The sequence below is a fragment of the Dendrobates tinctorius genome, unplaced genomic scaffold (assembly GCF_039654945.1).
Source record: "Dendrobates tinctorius isolate UK_male_01 unplaced genomic scaffold, ASM3965494v1 ptg000230l, whole genome shotgun sequence".
Taxonomy (NCBI): domain Eukaryota; kingdom Metazoa; phylum Chordata; class Amphibia; order Anura; family Dendrobatidae; genus Dendrobates; species Dendrobates tinctorius.
The window spans coordinates 6552343-6573944 of record NW_027361897.1 but is presented as its reverse complement, the minus strand read 5'-3'; the positions used below and the strand labels follow the sequence as shown (position 1 = coordinate 6573944).

Sequence of the window (21602 nt, the reverse complement as noted above, 5' to 3'; positions counted from 1 at the left end):
TGTAAAGGCATTAGGAGATTTTCTGTATAAATCAAATAGTGGCATGTTATATGAATGAGACCTTAATGGATGGGAGATAAATGTTGTTTATTGGACATCCGTTTTAAAGGCAATCTGTTAGTAGGCTAAATCCTCCTAAGCCATCTATATGGGCATGTAGGTCATAGAAAGTTGAATAAAATGACACCTTCATCTTTGATGCAATGTCTTATTTCAGAGAAATCCACATTTTTCTTAATATGTAAATGAGCTTTTAAGATCTACGGGCCGGACATAGATCTTCCTGAGAATCTGCCTCCGGAGCTTATTTTAAAGGGGACGTTACCAATGAGAGACTTGTAGATCAGGAGAACAGACTCATTACGTCTCGTACTGCTAACACTTAATTTACAATAAGCTCTGAAGTCAGATTCACAAGGAAATCTATGAGATCTATGACTGGCACATAGATCTTAACAGTTCATTTACATATTTTAAAAAAATTTGTATTTCTCTGAAATAAGACATTGGATCGCAGATATCAAGATATCAAACTTCCTATGACCTGCATGCCCATATAGATGGCAGAGAAGGGTTGATGCTACTGACAGATTTCCTTTAAAAGGGATGTCCAATAATTAACATTTGCCTCCCATCCACAGGATAGGTGATAAGTGAATAATTGCGAGGTGTAGCTTCCCCACTAATACATAATACATACAGATTTAGCAAAGCTGAATTAGCCTTTCACTTTTCAGGCTGAAGAGTTTGCACCCCTTGGACTTTACGGGCTGTTTAATATAAAACTACTGAAGGAAGTTAGATCTGCTCATCATAGAATAATTTCTACTGAAAAACAACTTCTGGTTTATGCCTCATTCACACATCAGTATGTTGATCAGTATTTGTATGCCAAAACCTGACGTGTCTCCAAAACACAGAACGGGTGTCAATCTTTCAATCATAGTTATTCCACTCCTGGTTTTGGCCTACAAACACTGATGTAATATACTGACCAAATACTGACATGTGAATGAGGCCTTAGGTTGGTTTCATATGTGTAGGGAATTCAAAATGCGGACCAACCACAGGTCTCCAGACCAGAATTACACAGACTCGTATACAGTATGTCTATAAGTCTTCATTCACACGTCCGTGTTTAAACACATATGTGAAAAAATGATAATGGAGTAATCAGTGGTTTGTATCAGTGTTTGGTCCGTGTGTTCGATTTTACCATCAGTGTTTGGTCCGTGTGTCCATTTTATCATCAGCGTCATCAGTGTGTGGTCCGTTTTACCATCAGTGTGTGGTCCGTGTGTCCGTTTTGCCATCAACGTTTGGTCCATGTGTCTGTTTTACCATCAGTGTTTGGTCCTTGTGTCCGCTTTACCATCAGTGTGTCATCAGTGTTTTGGTCCGTGTGTCCGCTTTACCATCAGTGTTTGGTCCGTGTGTCTACTTTACCATCAGTGTGTGATCAGTGTTTGGTCCGTGTGTCCGCTTTACCATCAGTGTGTCATCAGTGTTTGGTCCGTGTGTCCGCTTTACCATCAGTGTGTCACCAGTGTTTGGTCCGTGTGTCCGCTTTACCATCAGTGTGTCATCAGTGTTTGGTCCGTGTGTCTACTTTACCATCAGTGTGTCATCAGTGTTTGGTCCGTGTGTCTACTTTACCATCAGTGTGTCATCAGTGTTTGGTCCGTGTGTCCGCTTTACCATCAGTGTGTCATCAGTGTTTGGTCCGTGTGTCCACTTTACATCAGTGTTTGGTCCATGTGTCCGTTTTACCATCAGTCATCAGTGTTTTTCACAGATGGATAAATACATTACATCTTCTCCTATACTTTGTTCTGTTAAATATGGATGCCATCCACGTGCTATATGATGGACCCATAGACTTGTGTTGGCCCTTGTCAAGATACAAATTTTTGTAAAGTCTCATTCAGTTTTTTATAAAAAAAAAAAAGAAGAAAAAGAAATCTTTTGTGCATTTGATTGAAATCTCCCATCAGAATTCCTCGCTGACCCATAGGTTTCTACTGTACATTTGTAGTTTGGACTGCCATGGACCTGCACTCGGACTAACCCCTTGAAAGTGACTTCAGTAGGTGATGGCACTGTTTAAAACAGATTTCAAATCCACGTCTGAAAAATTTGCGGCCGTGTGAACGTGACTACTGGTTTCTCATTGAAAACCGTAAAAAGCGATTTGTGTGGAATTTCCTCTGTGAATTCCTAGCAGAATGGGGTCCTAAAATCCATATAAACTTCATTTGTGCATACCCTGAAAAACTCAGCATATCCGCCCCGTGTGAACAGACATTTATGGACAGTTGTAGCTCTCAGTTGCACAAGTTTTATAGATACTTTTGTCTTTTAACCCCTTCACCCCCAAGGGTGGTTTGCACGTTCATGACCGGGCCAATTTTTACAATTCTGACCACTGTACCTTTATGAGGTCATAACTCTGGAACGCTTCCATGGATCCCGGTGATTCTGACATTGTTTTCTCGTGACATATTGTACTTCATGTTAGTGGTAAAATTTCATTCAAATAACTTGCGTTTATTTGTGAGAAAAACGGAAATTTGGCGAAAATTTTGAAAATTTCGCAATTTTCCAACTTTGAATTTTTTTGCCCTTAAATCACAGAGATACGGCACACAAAAAACTTGATAACTAACATTTCCCACATGTTTACTTTACATCAGCACAATTTTGGAACCAAAATTTTTTTTTGTTAGGAAGTTATAAGGGTTGAAAGTTGACCAGCGATTTCTCATTTTTTCAACACCATTTTATTTTTAGGACCACATCACATTTGAAGCCGCTTTGAGGGGTCTATATGATAGAAAATACCCAAAAGTGACACCATTTTAAAAACTGCACCCCTTAAGGTGCTCAAAACCACATTCAAGAAGTTTATTAACCCTTTAGGTGCGTCACAGGAATTTTTTTGAATATTTAAAAAAAAATGAACATCTAACTTTTTTTCATAAAAAAAATACTTCAGGTTCAATTTTTTTTATTTTACCAAGGGTAACAGGAGAAATTGAACTGCAAAAGTTATTGTGCAATTTGTCCTGAGTACGCAGATACCTGATATGTGGGGGGGAACGACTGTTTCGGTGCATGGCAGAGCTCAGAATGGAAGGAGCGCCGTTTGACTTTTTCAATGCAAAATTGGCTGGAATTCAGATTGGACGCCATGTCACGTTTGGAGAGTCCCTGATGTACCTAAACAGTGGAAACCCCCTACAAGTGACCCCATTTTGGAAACTAGACCCCCCAAGGAACTTATCTAGATATGTGGTGAGAACTTTGAACCCACAAGGGCTTTACAGAAGTTTATAACGTACAGCGGTACAATTAAAAAATCATATTTTTTCCACAAAAATGAACTTTTCACCCCAATTTTTATTTTCCCAAGGGTAACAGGACCCTAAAAGTTATTGTGCAATTTGTCCTGAGTACGCTGATACCCCACATGTGGGGGTAAACCACTATTTGGGCGCATGGCAGAGCTCGGAAGGGAAGCAGCGCCATTTGACGTTTTTGGCTGGAATTGAGATCGGACACCATGTCGCGTTTGGAAAACTCCTGATGTACCAAAACAGTGGAAACCCCCCACAAATGACACCATTTTGGAAACTAGACCCCCTAAGGAACTTATCTAGATGTGTGGTGAGAACTTTGAACCCCCATGGGCTTCACAGAAGTTTATAACATAAAGCCATACAATTAAAAAAATCATATTTTTTCCACAAAAATGATCTTTTCACCCTCAATTCTTATTTTTCCAAGGGTAACAGGACCCTAAAAGTTATTGTGCAATTTGTCCTGAGTACGCGGATACCCTACATGTGGGGGTAAACCACTATTTGGGCGCATGGCAGAGCTCGGAAGGGAAGCAGCGCCATTTGACGTTTTTGGCTGGAATTGAGATCGGACACCATGTCGCGTTTGGAAAACTCCTGATGTACCAAAACAGTGGAAACCCCCCACAAATGACACCATTTTGGAAACTAGACCCCCTAAGGAACTTATCTAGATGTGTGGTGAGCACTTTGACCCTCCCAGTGCTTCACAGAAGTTTACAACGCCCGGGCGTGAAAATAAAAAATTTGTATTTTTTCCACAAACATGATCTTTTAGTCACCATTTTTTTATTTTCCCAAGGGTACCAGGAGAAATTGGACCCCAAAAGTTGTTGTCCAATTTGTCCTGAGTACGCTGACACCCCATATGTGGGATAAAACTACTGTATGGACACACGTCAGGGCTCGGAAGGGAAGTAGTGACGTTTTGGAATGCACACTTTGATGGAAAGGTCTGCGGGTGTCATGTTGCCTTTGGAGAGCCCTAATGTACCTAAACAGTGGAAACCCCCACAAGTGACCCCATTTTGGAAACGAGACCCCCTAAGGAACTTATCTAGATGTGTGGTGAGCGCTTTGAACCCCCAAGGGCTTCACAGATGTTTATAATGCCCGGGCATGAAAATAAAAAAATCGTATTTTTTTCCACAAACATGATCAATTAGTCCCCAATTTTTTCATTTTCCCAAGGGTAACAGGAGAAATTGGACCCCCAAAAGTTGTTGTCCAATTTGTCCTGAGTACGCTGACACCCCATATGTGGGAGAAAACTACTGTATGGACACACGTCGGGGCTCGGAAGGGAAGCAGTGACGTTTTGGAATGCAGACTTTGATGGAATGGTCTGCGGGTGTCATGTGCGTTTGGAGAGCCCCTGATGTACCTAAACTATTGAAACTCCCCACAAGTGACCCCATTTTGGACACTAGACCCCCCACGGAACTTATCTAGATATGTGGTGAGCACTTTGAACCCCCAAGTGCTTCACAGAAGTTTATAACACTCGGACGTGAAAATAAAAAAATCATTTTTTTCCACAAAAATGATATTTTTGCCCCCAATTTTTTATTTTCCTAAGGGTAACAGGAGAAATTGGACCCCAAAAATTGTTTTGCAAATTGTCCTGAGTAGGCTGATACCCTACATGTATGGGTAAAACACTGTTTGGGCGCATAGCAGAGCTTGGAAGGGAAGGAGCACCATTTGACTTTTTCAACTCAGAATTGGCTGGAATTGAGATCAGACGCCATGTTGCATTTGGAGAGCCCCTGATGTGCCCAAACAGTGGAAACCCCCAATTCTAACTCCAACCCGAACCCCAACACGCCCCTAGCCCTAACCCTAGCCCTAACCCTAGCCCTAGCCCTAACCCTAACCCTACTCCAACACACCCCTAGCCCTAACCCTAATGGAAAAATGGAAATAAATACATTTTTTTTATTTTATTATTTTTCCCTAACTAAGGGGGTGATAACGGGGGGTTTGATTTACTATTTATGGCGGTTTTTATGTTTGGCGGCTGTCGCACGCTAAAAGACGCTTTTTATTGTAAAAATAGTTTTTGCATCACCACATATTGAGAGCTATAATTTTTCCGTATTTTGACCCACCGAGTCATGTGAGGTCTTATTTTTTGCGGGACGAGTTGACGTTTTTATTGGTACCATTTTCGGGCACGTGGAATTTTTTGATCGCTTTTTATTCCGATTTTTGGGACGCAGAATGAACAAAAACCAGCGTTTCATGAATTTCTTTTGGGGAGGTGCGTTTACACCGTTCCGCGTGCGGTAAAATTGATAAAGAGGTTTTATTCTTCACGTCAGTATGGTTACAGCGATACCTCATTTAGGTCTTTTTTTATGTTTTTGTCGGTTTTATGCAATGAAAACTATTTTATATAAAAAATAATTATTTTTGCATCGCTTTATTCAGCGAGCTATAACTTTTTTATTTTTTCGCTGATGATGCTGTGTGGCGGCTCGTTTTTTGCGAGACAAGATGACGTTTTCAGCGGTACCATGGATATTTATATGCGTCTTTTTGATCGCGCGTTATTACACTTTTTGTTTGGCGGTATGATAATAAATCATTATTTTTTGCTTCGTTTTTTATTTTTATTTTTTAAGGGGTTCGCTAAAGGGGTTAACTAATGGGACAGTTTTATAGGGCGGGTCGTTACGGACGCGGCGATACCTAATATGTGTACTTTTATTGGGTTTTTTTTTTATTATTTCCAAAAAATGGATTTATTGGGGGAATATTTTTTTTTTTTTTTCTAATACACTCACTGGCCACTTTATTAGGTACACCTGTCCAATTGTGTGTTAAGACTTAATTTCTAATCAGCCAATCACATGGCGGCAACTCAGTGCATTTAGGCATGTAGACATGGTCAAGACAATCTCCTGCAGTTCAAACCGAGCATCAGTATGGGGAAGAAAGGTGATTTGAGTGCCTTTGAACGTGGCATGATTGTTGGTGCCAGAAGGGCTGGTCTGAGTATTTCAGAAACTGCTGATCTACTGGGATTTTCACGCACAACCATCTCTAGGGTTTACAGAGAATGGTCCGAAAAAGAAAAAAAATCCAGTGAGCGGCAGTTCTGTGGCCGGAAATGCCTTGTTGATGCCAGAGGTCAGAGGAGAATGGGCATACTGGTTCGAGCTGATAGAAAGGCAACAGTGACTCAAATTGCCACCCGTTACAACCAAGGTAGGCAGAAGAGCATCTCTGAACGCACAGTGCGTCGAACTTTGAGGCAGATGGGCTACAGCAGCAGAAGACCACACTGGGTACCACTCCTCTCAGCTAAGAACAGGCATCTGATGGCTACTTTCAGCAGGATAATGCGCCATGTCATAAAGCTCGAATCATCTCAGATTGGTTTCTTGAACATGACAATGAGTTCACTGTACTCAAATGGCCTCCTCAGTCACCAGATCTCAATCCAATAGAGCATCTTTGGGATGTGGTGGAACGGGAGATTCGCATCAGGGATGTGCAGCCGACAAATCTGCGCCAACTGTGTGATGCCATCATGTCAATATGGTCCAAAATCTCTGAGGAATGCTTCCAGCACCTTGTTGAATCTCTGCCACGAAGAATTGAGGCAGTTCTGAAGGCAAAAGGGGGTCCAACCCGTTACTAGCATGGTGTACCTAATAAAGTGGCCAGTGAGTGTATATTTGGCGATTTTCTTTTTTTTTTTTTTTTTTTTTTTTTTATTATTTTTACACTTTTTTTTATTTTTTTTTTTACTTTATTAAATAGTCCCAGGTGGGACATCACTGTCCTGTGACAGATCGCTGATCTGTCACATCACAGATCACTGTGACAGATCAGCAATCTGTCACAGGCATTGAAGAAGACTTCCTCATGCCTGCGCTTTGCAGGCACTGAGGAAGCCAGCTTCCTCAGGCCCCCGAAGGCCCCCGTCGCCATCTTGGATTCGGGGGCCTGGAGGAAAGGAGCCCCCCGCAGCAGCGCTGCACATTGCGCTGCCGTGGGGGGCTCAGGGAAGCACGGAGGGAGCCCCCTCCCTGCCGATGCTTCCCTTTAACCCCCGGTACACCGCGATCGTGTTTGATCGCGGTGTGCAAGGGGTTAACGTGTCGGGGGCGGTCCGTGACCGCCTCTGACACATTGTGCCGGGTGTCAGCTGTGATAATCAGCTGACACCCGGCCGCGATCAGCGGCGCTCACCACGTGGGCGCCGCTGATCGCGGTAGACGTACTATCCCGTCCACGGTCATACGGGCCCGGGTACCGTGGACGGGATAGTACGTCGGATGTCAGGAAGGGGTTAATCTAGCGTAAGTATTTCTAAGGTCTAAATCTAAGGATGGCCACATACCCCACAACTGCTAAGAAATGTATCTAGGATGGATGGGGGATGTATTGGGGAAAATCAGAATTTCAGACACTGCCGATTTTGCAAGTTTTTCCACCTACAAAGAATGGAGAGTTACTTAATTTTTATCGTCGGTACAATTCAGAATCTTAATTTGCATTTTATTGCAGTAAATAAGTATTTGATACCATAGAGAAACAGAACTTAATATTTGGGGCAGAAACCTTTGTTTGCAATTACAGGGGTCAGACTTTTCCTGTAGTTCTTGACCAAGTTTGCACACACTGCAGCAGGGATTTTGGCCCACTCCTCCATACAGGTCTTCTCCAAATCTGTAAGGTTTCTGAGCTGTTGCTGAGCAACATTGAGTTTCATCTCCCTCCAAAGATTTTCTATTGGGTTCAGCTTCGGCGACTGGCTGGACCACTCCAGTCCTGAAATGCTTCTTACAGAGTCACTCCTTAGTTGCCCTGGCAGTGTATTTTGGGTCATTTTCATGCTGGATGACCCAGCCACGACCATCTTCAATGCTGTTACTGAGGGAAGGAGGTTGTTGGCCAAAATCTCGCAATACATAACCCCATCAATCCTCCCTTCAATGCAGTGCAGTCGTCCTGTCCAGAAATAGTAGCCCCAAAGTATGATGTTTCCCCCACCATGCTTCTCTGTTAGGATGGTGTTCTTGGGGTTATACTCATCCCCTTACTTCCTCCAAATATGGCAAGTGGAGTTGATACCAAAAAGATCTATTTTGGTCTCCCATGACAATCTGGATGATTCAGAGGAGGCATGGGATAAGGTCATTGGCGAACTTCTAACGGGCCTGGACATGTGCTGGTGTGATTAGGGGTCATTGCGTACCCTATAGGATTTTAATCCATGACGGCGTAGTGTGTTAGTAACTGTAATGTTCGAAACTGTGGTCCCAGGACAGCTATCTTCAGGTCATTGACCGGGTCCTACTGTGTAGTTCTGGACTGATTCCAGACATTTCTCAGAATCATCCTTACCCCAAGAGGCAAGATGTTGCATGGAGCCCTAGACCAAAGAAGATTGAGGGTATGTGCACATGCACACGCTGCGGATTCTGTTGTGGATCCGCAGCGGATTTGGCCCTACCATGTTAGTTAATGGAAAATGAAATCCACTGTGCACATGCTGCGGATTTTTCCGCACGGTTTTGCTGCGGTTTCAAATCTGCAGCATGTCAATTCTTTGTGCGGATTCTGCATCGTTTTGGCACCTGCTCCATGATTAGGTGTCAAACCGCAGGCTAATCTGCAGGTAAAACCGCAGGTCTTTTTCCCAGTGGATTTACCTGCGGATTTTGCCAAATCCGCAGGACAATCTGCAACGTGTGCACTTACCTGACAGTCATCTTGTGTATCTTCCATTTTCTAATAATTATGCCAACCATTGTTGCCTTCTTACCAAGCTGCCTGCCTATTGTCCTGCAGTCTATCCCAGCCTTGTGCATGTCTACAATTTTGTCCCTGATGTTCTTAGACAGCTCTTTTGTCTTGGCCATGGTGGAGAGGTTGGAGAGTGATTGACTGTGTGGACAGGTGTCTTTTATACAGGTAATGAATTTACACTGGTGCAATTAATGCAGGGATTGAGTGTAGAGTAGGAGGGCTTAAAGAAAAAATAACGGGTCTGTGAGAGCCAGAATTCTTGATCATTTGTGATGATCATATACTTATTTCATGCAATAAAATGCAATTTAATTATTTAAAAATCATACATTGTGATTTTCTGTTTTTTATTTTTAGATTCTGTCTATCACAATTGAAGTGTACTTACAGACCTCTCCTTTCTTTTTAGGTAGGAAAATTTGCAAAATTGGCAGTGTATTAAATAAGTATTTTCTTCACTGTATGTCTATTATGTGTTTTCCAGGGGGCTAGATGAGAGATAGATAGATATCTATCTATGTATATGTATGTGTGTGTGTGTATATGTATGTATAGATAGATAGATATACACACATATTTAGCTCTGGCAAAAATGAAGAACCACTTCCAAATGTTCAGTTTGTCTGATTTTTCTCTTTCTAGGTATATTTTTGAGTAAAATGTAAATTGTTCTTTTATTCTATAAACTTCTGACAACATGGCTCTGAATTTCCAAGCACTAAATTTTGTTTATTTTTCTGAAAAGGAGAAATGGTCAAAAAAAAAACAAAACAGTGCTTTCAGACCTCAAATAATGGAAAGAAAACAAGTTCATAATAATTTAGTAACAACAATATTAATGTATTAACTCAGGAAGAGTTCAGAAATCAATATTTTGTGGAATAATCGTGATTTTTAGGCTATGTGCACACGGTGCGGATTCTGCTGCGTTTCCGCAGCAGTTTTGGCCCTGCAGAAACGCAGCAGTTTCGCAGACCAAGTACAGTACAATGAAACCCTATGGGTTTTCAAAAACGCTGTGCTGACGGTGCGGTTTTTTCCGCGCGGTTTTGCTGCAGTTTACAAACCGCAGCATGTCAATTGTTTGGGCGGTTTCCACAGCGGTTTCACACCTTTAACATAGTAGAGGTGTAAAACCGCAGGTTACTTTACCTGCGGATCCGGGTGGAAAAAAACGCAGGTGAATCTGCAGCGTGTGCACATAGCCTGAGGCTGTGTGCACACGCTGCGGATTTTGCTGCGGTTCCGCAGCGGTTTTGGCCGCTGCGGACCCGCAGCAGTTTTTGCTGCGGTGTACAGTACCATGATTCCCTATGGGAATCAAAAACCGCAGTGCACACGGTGCGGAATTTTCCGCGCGGATTATCTGCGGTTTTCAATCCAAAGAAAGAATTGACATGTCAATTCTTTCTGCGGATTCTGCTGCGGTTTGCCATCTCCTCCATTGAGGAGATGAAAAACCGCAGAGCATTCCGCAGGTAAAACCGCAGGTATTTTGACCTGCGGTTTCACCTGCGGATTTTAGAAAATCCGCGCGAATGAATCTGCACCTAATCCGCAGCATGTGCACACAGCCTTAATCACAGCTTTCATGCGTCTTGGCATGCTTTCCTCCAGTCTTTCACACTGCTTCTGGCGCAAAAATTTAAGCAGTTCTTTTTGTTTGATGGCTTGTGACTATCCATCATCCTCTTACATACATTTCATATATATATGTATGTATATATATGTATGTATATATATATATATATATATATATATATATATATATATATATAATTATGTTATAATATATTATTTTTTTCTTATTTTATACTGTTCCTTTTTTGCATTTTTTTTTAACAACTTGAACTGCCTTACTATAGGAAAATGTACCATTATAGCTTTACTTTTCCTTGAAGTTGGACAGGCAAAATGGTATAATTCCTTATGTCAACCACACAGCTTTTCAGACGAGGATTTGCGGAATAACACCGGTCTTTGTCTGCAGGGCTTCTGGAATTCCTGTGAAGGAAAGAGTACGGGTTTCTCAAAACTGGAAAAATGGACGTTGTCGGCGGGATGTCCTACTCAAGTGGAAACGCAAGCAAGTGACACTTACTACTGCTTTCTTATCATCTACATTCACTAAAGTGTTTTGCTTACGTGTTTGTCTTATTCTATTAAGTGTGAGCCAAGTTATTACATTTTATCTCCATTATTACTAACGCAAAGCTGCACAACTATATAGTATGTGGTATCAGCTTTATGTCTGTCTATGGGGGCTAGTTAACATGTTTCGTTTTTTATGCTTTTTTTATACACGCTAGGATAAATGCAGCATTTTACAGTAACAGCAAAATGCGATTTTTGAAATCTCATTCACATTTTTCCTTTTTTTTATAACATAGTAACATAGTTTTGAAGGCTGAAGGAAGACCTTATGTCCATCTAGTTCAGCCTATTTTTAGTGCAGCTGTTCTGCATTGTTGATCCTGGGGAAGGCAAAAAACCCACAGAGTAGAAGCCAATGTTCTCCATAGGGAAAAAAGTTACTTCCCCTAAGCTGGGTCAACCATCTACCTATAATATTCTGTTATTCGTAACCTTCTATACTGTTACTCACAAGAAAAGCATCCATTCCTTTCTTAAATTCATTCAGTAAGTTGGCCATCACCACTTCCTCAGGAAGAGAATTCCAGAGCCTCACTGCTCTTACCGTGAAGAACCCTCTTCTATAACTGCAATGCACTTTTTTAAAAAAAGCGGCATGTAATTTCTTTCAGGGCATGTTCACACAGTACATTTTTATTTTCTCCAAAAATTCATTAAAAACCTGGAAATGTTGGCAAAAAAACACATCTTGTGAGCGCGGGCTGAGTGTTTTTACTGCATTTTTTCCCCATTGAGGTAACCATGCACTAAAATGCGTAATTTGCCTTGTGGTTTTCTAGCCATAGCCTGCTTTTTTCTTGAAGAGAAACACTATGTATGAACATACCTTAAAAAGGTTGTCTGGGTCTTTAACATTGGTGGGCTATCTTGAAGATAGACCATCAATGTCTGATGAATGAGGGTGCGACACCCAGCACCCCATCAGATCATCTGTTCCAGGTGCTGTCCTCAGCCGGAACTGCCCAGTTGTGGCCAGGACTGCTCTGAATACTAGGAGAGGCTGGTTACCGCGCGTCCGTACTTTGTTCGAATGGGCGCGGAGGTAAGGTACTCAGCGTGGGCACTGTACAGTTGATGTGCTGTTCAGCTCCGCAACTGAGCAGCTCCATCCAACGCTAGTATGGAGAACAGCTAATCTGATGGGGTGCCGGGTGTCGCACCCTCACCTATCAGTCATTGATGACCCACCCTAAGGATAGGTCGTCAATATTAAAGTCCTGGACCACCCCTTGGGGACACCACTACAACCATCTGTAGAAGTTTCTGTCAGCTGGTCAGTTTCCTTGCAGTGGCCACTACAGGATACACTTAGTATTGCATGTGACCCTCAGTGACCAGTCCTTAGGTCAGTACTATGTATGTATTACATAACGGAGCAACTTCCACTATGGCTCATAGTGCGGGTGGTCTTGAGTAGGAGATCCCCATTTATTACATCAGTATGCCCTAACATATATGAAAATGGGCTGCAGAGGGGCCCAAGTACCTTAATAAACCTCACTAATTACACGTCTAGTTGCATTTCCATAACCCGCCTCATTTATCGGCATTAGCCACATCATCTTATTGACGGCAGTGTGTTTTAAAGCTGATTTTTCTGTGGATTAATGTCCTATATAAATCAGTTTTAAAGTCCTGTTTGTCTCCACAGGGAGCCATATTTACACACAGTTGTGACATCTAGGCACGATCTGAGAGCTGCTGACATCGGGGCTTTTGTAGTCATCCCCTTTGATACATGTCCAGGTGCTGAGGAGGTGGGTGTCTTCACCAGAAGGAAGAAGGTTGCCAAATGGGGAGGGGGGAAAATTACAATTTGCAGTTAAGTATAAGGCGGCAAACGACACAATCCATAGTTTCATGTATTGACCGCAGTGATATATGTCGCAATTAAGAAGAGTAAAAACCTGAAGACTCGTGGAGCGGATCGCTTTGTACCTGCTGCTCTGCAAGCGAAGAGATAAATGTGTGCGAGCAGGAACCGCTGCCCCATAAAACATCTCCACGGCCGCTTCATAATCATCTGTTTGTGATGACAGAGTTCGCCGGGAAATGACTCTGCTGTCATTGAGAATCTAGACGCCTGGCGTTAAGAGTAGAAATGCCTGAAGGGTGACCAGTGCCTGAGCCCCACCACGTGGGCAATATTACCATATCTCATTTCCTGCCTTGAAATACAGACTTTTTATTAATCACGCTGGTCACTGAGTAGGTGAGATATGCACTGGATGGAGAAGAGGTCTTCAAATGAAAATTTTCGAATAATTGCTTACTTTTATTACGTCATGTTTAATCACTGCCCCGAGATTGTGATATGATGCTATTAATAGTAATAGTTGGGATCCTCAGCGATGCTATTGTAATGGCCGGATTATCCTGCCAACCGGCCACTCACTGATCAGCAGAAAGCTAGGAGTCCTTCATCCATTATAGCATGTTCACACGCAGCGTTTTAGATCCAGTTTTGTTTTTCCAGAAACCCACAGTAGAAGGCTTTTTTTTTTTCCTTTGTTTTGATGCATTTTTTTGGTAATGAACAATCTTGATCTCACTGGGGAAAAATGAGAGTTCAGCCGGCTGTCAGTTAGTGTTGGGGCGTGCTTACATTCCCAGTCTCAGCACGCATGACTGAAAGCTGGCAGCTCCCGGGAGAAATGATAACGTTCATTTTCTCTCAGCGCCACACTTTCAGCACAGCGGCAGGCTCCTTCATAACACTACTAAGCTATAGATTAACCCTTTATCTGCAGGTTAATAGTGTGATCGGGCCTGACAGGTTCCCTTTAAAGGGAATCTGTCACCTATTTTTTCGACTATCAGCTGCCGGCACCGCCATCAGGGGCTTATCTACAGCATTCTGTAATGGTGTAGATAAGCCCCCGATGTAACCTGAAAGAGAAGAAAAGCAAGTTATATTATACTCACCCAGGGGTGGTCTGGGTCCAGTTTTGGTCCGATGGGTGTCGTGGTCCGGTCCGGCGCCTCCCATCTTTTAGCGATGGCGTCGTCCTCCTTACTTCTGCTGCGGCTCCTGCGCAGGTGTACTTTACCTGCCCTGTTAAGGGCAGAGTAAAGTACTGCAGTACGCAGGCGCCGGGAAAGGTCAGAGAGGTCTGGCGCCTGCACACTGCAGGACACTGCTCTGCCCTCAACAGGCATTTGAGAAGTGGCTGTCCAAGAGGTAGACAACCCCTTTAAATCAATGAAATCCAGAATATAATCTTGCATTTCAAAAAAAAAAAAAAAAAAAAAGCACCAGCGAGCACAGAAAGCATCTCCTAATGTAAAATATTAAAGCAAATCTCATAGAAATGTAAAATCTGGACACAGTGTTGACTGTAAGGAAAAAGGCAGCAACATCCCCCCCACCCCCCAAATAAAAAGACCCAACAACTCCCATAACTTTTTCTTTACACTCATGAAGGGATCTCTGAGCCCACAGACAATGGTCCTGATGTATTTTGTTACAGGAGTATGTACTTGGCACCTAACGTGGCGCTGCCCTTGCGGCGCTCGGCCTGCTCACTGGCTCTGCTTCATCTGACATCTAGGCCGTCCTGTGGTCTATAGTTTAGAAATCCTACAGGGCCAAAGATGCTGTAAACCAAATCCACAGGCAGATTATTCACCTCTCTGTGGTTTGTGGTATTTATTCACCTGCGCTCCTTCACCCAAATCATTGTCCTGCGCAGTAGGAGCAGGATTTGTGGTTTCACCACTCATGGGATTAAAGTCAGATTCAGCCAATAAGTTAACCTGTTAAATGTCGTGCTGCTGCAACCTCATTGGCTGTTTTCTATTGGCCACTGCACCCCCTACTGTAAATTCTACATATATAGTAAGTACAGGTGATGTAATAGATCAGTGAATAGGGGTAAGTGGCTCCTGTGAGGACAAATCACAAAGTGCATTACTAATAAGCGTTTTCCACAGCTGCTGCACAACCTCTTTTTAAGAAGTGGTAACTTGATGTTAGTCGCTGATTTCACTATTTAAATTGTAGACTGCAGCTAAGCTGTGCGTTCTCACATACGTTGCCTATAGGTGCCCGCTCCATGCAGTGGTTCCTATTATGTGCCACACACAAAGGCCCCCATATAGTGCCGCTCACAGTGACATTTCACTGTGTCTATGTTGTACCCTGCAGCTCTGTGTAACCATTGCCGTCTGATATCACAATGTGCTGAAAATACAGTTGTTACCTATGGAGAAAATCCCACATGTTATGGTGATTACTTTAATCACAAATGCCAAAATCAGACGTCGGGCATGGCAGAATTGCATACAGTCCATTGTTTTGCATTTTTTGATCTTGCCACACATCACATTGCATCCTCATCCAAAAGTTGCATGTTGGGCAGGTGGAAGCAGTAGTAGGTTGTCCCATCACATTTAGGCTCTGTGCACATGGCATATACGCCATTAATAAATATCCCTTTATATACATCAGATGCATCTGTAGACTGGTCTTTGGGTCCCACAGGTTAGACACCCACCACCCAACATTCTGCTTATGGCATATCCCAGGGTTACATAGAATGCAAATGTTTTCTTACCTTATTTTTGTCGTATGATTTCACTTTTCTCCCTTCTTCTAGTTTGATGCCCTGGCTGCAACTAGACGGGAACGTGTTATATTTTACTCAGGCTGAAGAAATCAGAGCCCACCAGCTGCACACCAATGGCGGCCGACTTCACAAAAGACCCTTTGCCATGTTCTTGGGTCATCAGGAAGATGTCTGTCGCTTTGTCATCTCCGATTCTCATATAATCAGTGGCGGAGGGTACGTTGATGCAATTTACTTTTGTGTTATCCATAAAGCATATGTACGCTAGCATACCATTGGCGAATCTGCAAGAAGTAGAAGCGAGGTGGAAGAAAGCGTGACTACAGAGATCATTTCTGGAGACCAGTAGCTGATCTTTCCAGATCTCAATATATTACTATAGGACTGGTCTTAGGTGGACACATGCGCTCCTTTTTCTGTTGTCAACCGTGGCAGACAGTCTTTATTTCTATGTATGGTCTCACATTCATTTATGATGAACTCCACTTGCATTCCAGAATAGTTTAGGCGGCTAGGGAGGATATGCCCACCATTTTCATTCCTAAAATGAGTTCTTAATAAAAAATTATTTGCTAAAAAAATATTAACGAGAAGTTTCTCTACTTTTCCCCAAGAGATCTCTGATTTCCCCACAGGCGTGCATGCTTGGTTTGGGTCTGTTATCTTAGGTGTATGGGCAGTTTAGGGCCATGGTTTAGTATTAGTAAGCGCTGGAGCACGTCTTGGTTCTGTATAAATGGGCTCGTATGTCCTAGATCTAGCTCCTTTCCTGAGACAAGACCATTGACTGAGCTGCTGTAGGGGGTGATTAGTGTTGCATGGCACCCACTGAAGTCCCAGTGAAGGAGATTTATCAGTGTCGGCTCATTAACCCTTCTGAAAAGTTGATCACCAAGGCACTGTCTAGTTAGAAAAGTGCTGTAAACACTTTAGTGTGACTCGGATATCTCTGGATTCTTTTTGTATGTGTCGCAAAAGAAGTGGCATGGAGGCTTTCTAAAAGTGAAGTTCAGCTCGATTGTCATATTAAAATTCTTAAAATGGCACTGATATAAAAGAAAAACCCAATATAAATATATAGATGAATGTGTCCGGCCATGGCTTCCAGAGTAGTAGGGGACCCATCTCTTTTATGGCCACATGCTGTTCTACAAACTGGCGGGAACAAATCCTCGTATGCCAAGTGTAAGGCTAACATTCCCTAAGGTTGCTTATCTACTATTGTTTTGTCATTCCTAGGCTTTGGCATTTTTAGTACTTTTTGATCTCCGGTGTAGCGCCCATTCGTCTTGGAAGGATACAACTTTTGCCCCAACACGTAGAAATAAGACAATGTAGTTCTTCAAAGGTACAATGTATCTGAAGCCTAAACCTGGGCTGAGGTCATGGCTTTTTGAAGATTCACACTAAAATGTCAGTACGAGCAGAAGAGTGTTAGAAGCTAATCCTGTTCATAAAAGAGATAAATGGTCTGACTCATTCCACGGTGAGCTCTGTTGCATTGCTCAAAGGTGAGTTCAGTGGATGAGCCTGCCGAGGCAGGTGGGGAGCGCAGCTCTGCAGCATCACCTTTTTGTGTTTAATGCCAACTGCTTCGGAAAATGTTAAGACCTTAGCCGGGTGATCCATTCAGCATCCTCAAAGTCATGGGAAGAAGAAGAAGAAAAAAAAAAAGTTTGGAGTGGAATTTTTAATGGAATCCTTAGTTCAGTAAGCCTGGACATGGGCAAGTAAAGGAATTATAGCAATTATGTTTGCTTTGAGCAGCATTTTATAGCTGGAAACGTTATAAGTAAGATTTCCTTTGATCCTTAATGTATGGTCTAATCGTCTTTTTCCTGAGCTATCACTCGTCTTGACTCATCGGCATGATTGCAGGACTGTGCTGGTGGAAAGCACAAATCATCTGCCCTGTGTAATCATCATTTATTTATTACTAGCTCATTCAGTATGTTGGGATTTAATATAGTGGCCCAAATTATCAGTAAAATCAAAGGGTTTCAAGTCCAAATTCCCAATCCTAACCCCAGGCACATCATACACTGTAGGACTAATTCAGGGTTTTGACCATGGCCTACAAGCCTTGATAAGTGCATCCAGTGTAAGCATACAGACCAGTCCATCAATTAAAGGCTTCCTCACATAGCGACCGCGATCAGCTGATCTCACCGGGTCCTGCTTCTTGCCACCTAAGCAAATAACTGTCTCTGATGGCACCGGCCACCGCCATTCAGGTCTTATGGCTTGTTCACACCTGTTTTTTTTTTTTTTTTTTTTGTTTTTTTTTTGTTCCACACTCACCTTTGCACGTTTTTATGGCAGCGTTTTACAGATCTTTGCAGATTTGCAGCCTCAAATTGTTAATCCAAATCTGCAGCAAGTCCACTCCTTCAGCGTTTTTGCAGCGTTTTTCATATTTTTAAATGAATATAGGGGGAGCACGTAAAAACTGGCGTATTGTACTCTGCATTTTTTCTGCAAAGATGCTGTTTTCTGGTGCAGAAAAATGTACTGCAAGTACTCAAGGTGTGAACATAGCCTCAGGCCGGTGCTACACAATTCAACAGCAATCCTCAGACAAGTCGCCCCACCAGTAACATTTATGCAACTTGCATTGACTTCTATTGCAAGTGAATCGCATCTGATTTGCCGCCAGCAACAGAAAATCCTACACATTCGGAAGCATTTGCGACTGTGTTGAAGTCGTGGATGGTCACAGATATGAAATCATAAGATGTCAGTGTCGCGAGACAAATATTACCCTAGCCTTATAAGGCTACCATACAAATACAAGGCCACCCTAGTATTACAGAGTGGTCCTTCCTTCTGTCTCAGAGATGAGGATCTTCATTAGTGAACTCCTTTCTATGATGACCGTGTGCCACAAGAGGTTATTGGTACAGGGTTTAAAATTTGGATAGATCCCACTTAAGTCATAACTTTCCTTATGTATTTGTCATAGCATGAGATTTCCAACAAGTCAGTTCATCCACAGGCTGTAGTCACACTAGCGTATGGCATCGGATGCGAGGGCAACAGATGTGATATGCTAATGACCCTCGGGTCCTGCTCTGCTGCGAGCGTCAGTGCTCTGTGCAGAGTGGATCGGAGCACATCTGCTCAGGAGGCGGAGAAAGTAATTTCTCCATCTCCTCCGCTGTCGGCGTATATCGCGCACCGCACTGTGATGATATCGGAGTGTTGTGTCACTCACACCCATAGACTTATATGGGTGCGAGTGCGTTGAGTCTCGGCTGAGTCTCAATGCCAGTCGCAGCATTCTGCGATTATTCTCGCATGCCGATCCGCCGCCTGCAGAGGAGATTTAGAAATGACTTTCTCTGCCTCCTCCTCAGCTGTGCTCCGTTACTTACTGTGCGAGAGGATCGGAGCCTAGTAGCACAACACTCTGCTCCCGCTCGGAGCAGAGCAGGAGCCGAGGGTCATTAGCATATCGTATCCAATGCTCTCTCATCCGATGCCATACCTTATTGTGACTCCAGCCCAAAGTATAGAGTTGCTGTAGCTAGAAAGAGGCAAAGACTAAAGGCTACAACATCGTTGTCACCAAGAAGAAGACCACTACTGGTTAAGAGCGTGGAAATGCTCAAATCCCTTAGGCCTAGTGTTATGTAATTTCCCTCTTTTTATTGCATATCAATAAATTATGTATTTAATATTTTTAAATAGAAGTTAAATTTTTTTATTTTGGCTGGGAAACTTGTCTTTTCTTATCCATAGAAGACCACACAGGCTTGCAGTTTGGGATCACCAAGTGTGGCAGTGTCTATCCATTTTCGGTTACGGTGGTCAAGTTACAAATCCGTTCTTTAAAAGGAAACTGTCACCAGGTTTTTGCTACCACATCTGTGAGTACACATAATGTAGAGACAGAGACCTGGATTCCAACGATGTATTACTTTCCATGTTGCTTGCTGCACTTTTGATAAAATTCCTGTTTTATCTCCCAGATCCATTGATTTTATTAAATCTGCAGCAAGTAACACAGCAAGTGATACATCAGTGCAATCAGGGTCTCTGCCCCTACATCATGCTGCTTTCAGATTGGGTGGAAAAAACCTGGTGACAGATTCCCTTTTAACCCCCTTAATGACCACCCATACACCTTTTAATGGCGGCAGTTAAGTGTACTTATTCCTCAGTGCCGCTTTTTAACCCCCACCCGGGGTCAGACAATATCCGGGGTCTCGACTACCAGGGGTAGCCAAGACCCTGAGGAACATGATTCGGGTCAGTTTTTACTAACCCCGGTGTTGCGATCAATGGCAACCACCAAAAAAACAGTCTGATTTCCTATTTATTTATCTCTCCTCTGATATGATCTAGCACATCAGAGGAGAGAGAAATGGGGTGCCTCGAGACCTTCCGGTACCTGCAGTGTCCCCTGACCCCCTCAGCGTCTTCTTCGGGGAAAAAAATGGGCACATGCGCAGTGCGCCCACCGAGATCTGCTGGCCGGCACCCGGCAATAATAGGAGATTTCCTATCCTAGTGATCAAAATAAAAAAAAAAAAAAAATAGTAAATCAAATTTCCGTTTATCACCCCCTTAGTTAGGTAAAAATATTATTTTTTTCCATTAAGGTTAGGGTTATGGTTGGGGTTGTAATTGGGGGTTAGTGTTGAGGCTAGGGTTATGGTTGGGGTTATAGTTAGGTTTGGGGCTTGGGTTAAGGTTGGGCTAGGTTTAGGGTTGGAGCTAGGGTTAGAGCTAGGGTTATGGTTGGGGTTAGGGTTGTGTTGGGGCTAGGGTGGTGTTGGGATTAGGGTTTAGGGGTGTGTTGGGGTTAGGAGTGTGGCCTGTGTTAGGATTGTAGTTGGAATTGGGGGGGTTTCCATTGTTTAGGTACATCATGGGTCCTCCAAATGCGACATGACGCCCGCTATTGATTCCAACCAATTTTGCGTTCAAAAAGTGAAACAGTGCCCCCTCCCTTCTGAGCTCTGCCACGCACCCAAACAGTGGCTTTCCCCCACATACGGGTTATTGGCGTACTCAGGAGAAATTTTGTGGTCCATTTTCTCCTGATACCCTTGTAAAAATAAAATACTTTGATTCCAAGGTACGATAATTTTTTTGTGAAACAAGTAAAATGTTCATTTTTTCCTTCCACATTGCTTTAGCTCTCGTGAATATCCTGAAGGTTTAAATGTGGTTTTGAGAGCACCTTGAGGGGTGCAGTTTTTAGAATGGTGTCACGTTTGGGTATACTCTGTCATATTGACCTCCCAAACTCGCTTCAAATGTGAGGTGGTTTTGTAAATTTTTTTGGAAAAAATGAGAAATCACTGGACAACTTTTTAGCCCTTATAACGTCCTAACAAAAAAAAAAAATTTTCCAAAATTATGCTGATGTAAAGTTGACATGTGGGAAATGTTATTTATTAACTCTTTTGTGCGATATGACTCTCTGATTTAAAGGCACAAAAATTAAAAGTTTGAAAATTGCAAAGTTTTCCAAATTTCCATTTTTTTCATAAATAAACGCAAGTCATATCGAAGAAATTTTACCACTAACATGAAGTACAATGTGTCATGAAAAAACATTCTCAATCAGTGGGATATGTTGAGCATTCCAGAGTTATAACCTCATAAAGTGACAGTGGTCAGAATTGTAAAAATTGTCCCGGTCATTAAGTGCCAAATTGGCTCTGTCACGAAGTTAAGAGTGAAAGATCAGTCCAGGATGCGAAAGAATCCGATTTCTCTGAACACAATGATTACAAAGTATTTT

At 42.6% G+C, this 21602-nt stretch overlaps 1 protein-coding gene across 5 annotated transcripts in view; it reads left to right on the top strand.

Annotated features, from left to right (window-relative positions):
* The window catches only part of FBXW4 (F-box and WD repeat domain containing 4), a 224324-nt gene that overhangs the window by 53444 nt on the left and 149278 nt on the right, over nucleotides 1–21602 (top strand). For 4 of the 5 annotated variants that reach the window (XM_073555815.1, XM_073555817.1, XM_073555814.1 and 1 more), the window contains exons 2-3: nucleotides 11116–11211; nucleotides 15878–16063. In XM_073555815.1, coding sequence (XP_073411916.1) covers nucleotides 11116–11211; nucleotides 15878–16063 — 282 coding nt within the window. The remainder of the gene's footprint in view (nucleotides 1–11115; nucleotides 11212–15877; nucleotides 16064–21602) is intronic. The other variant, XM_073555816.1, reaches the window with a different exon arrangement.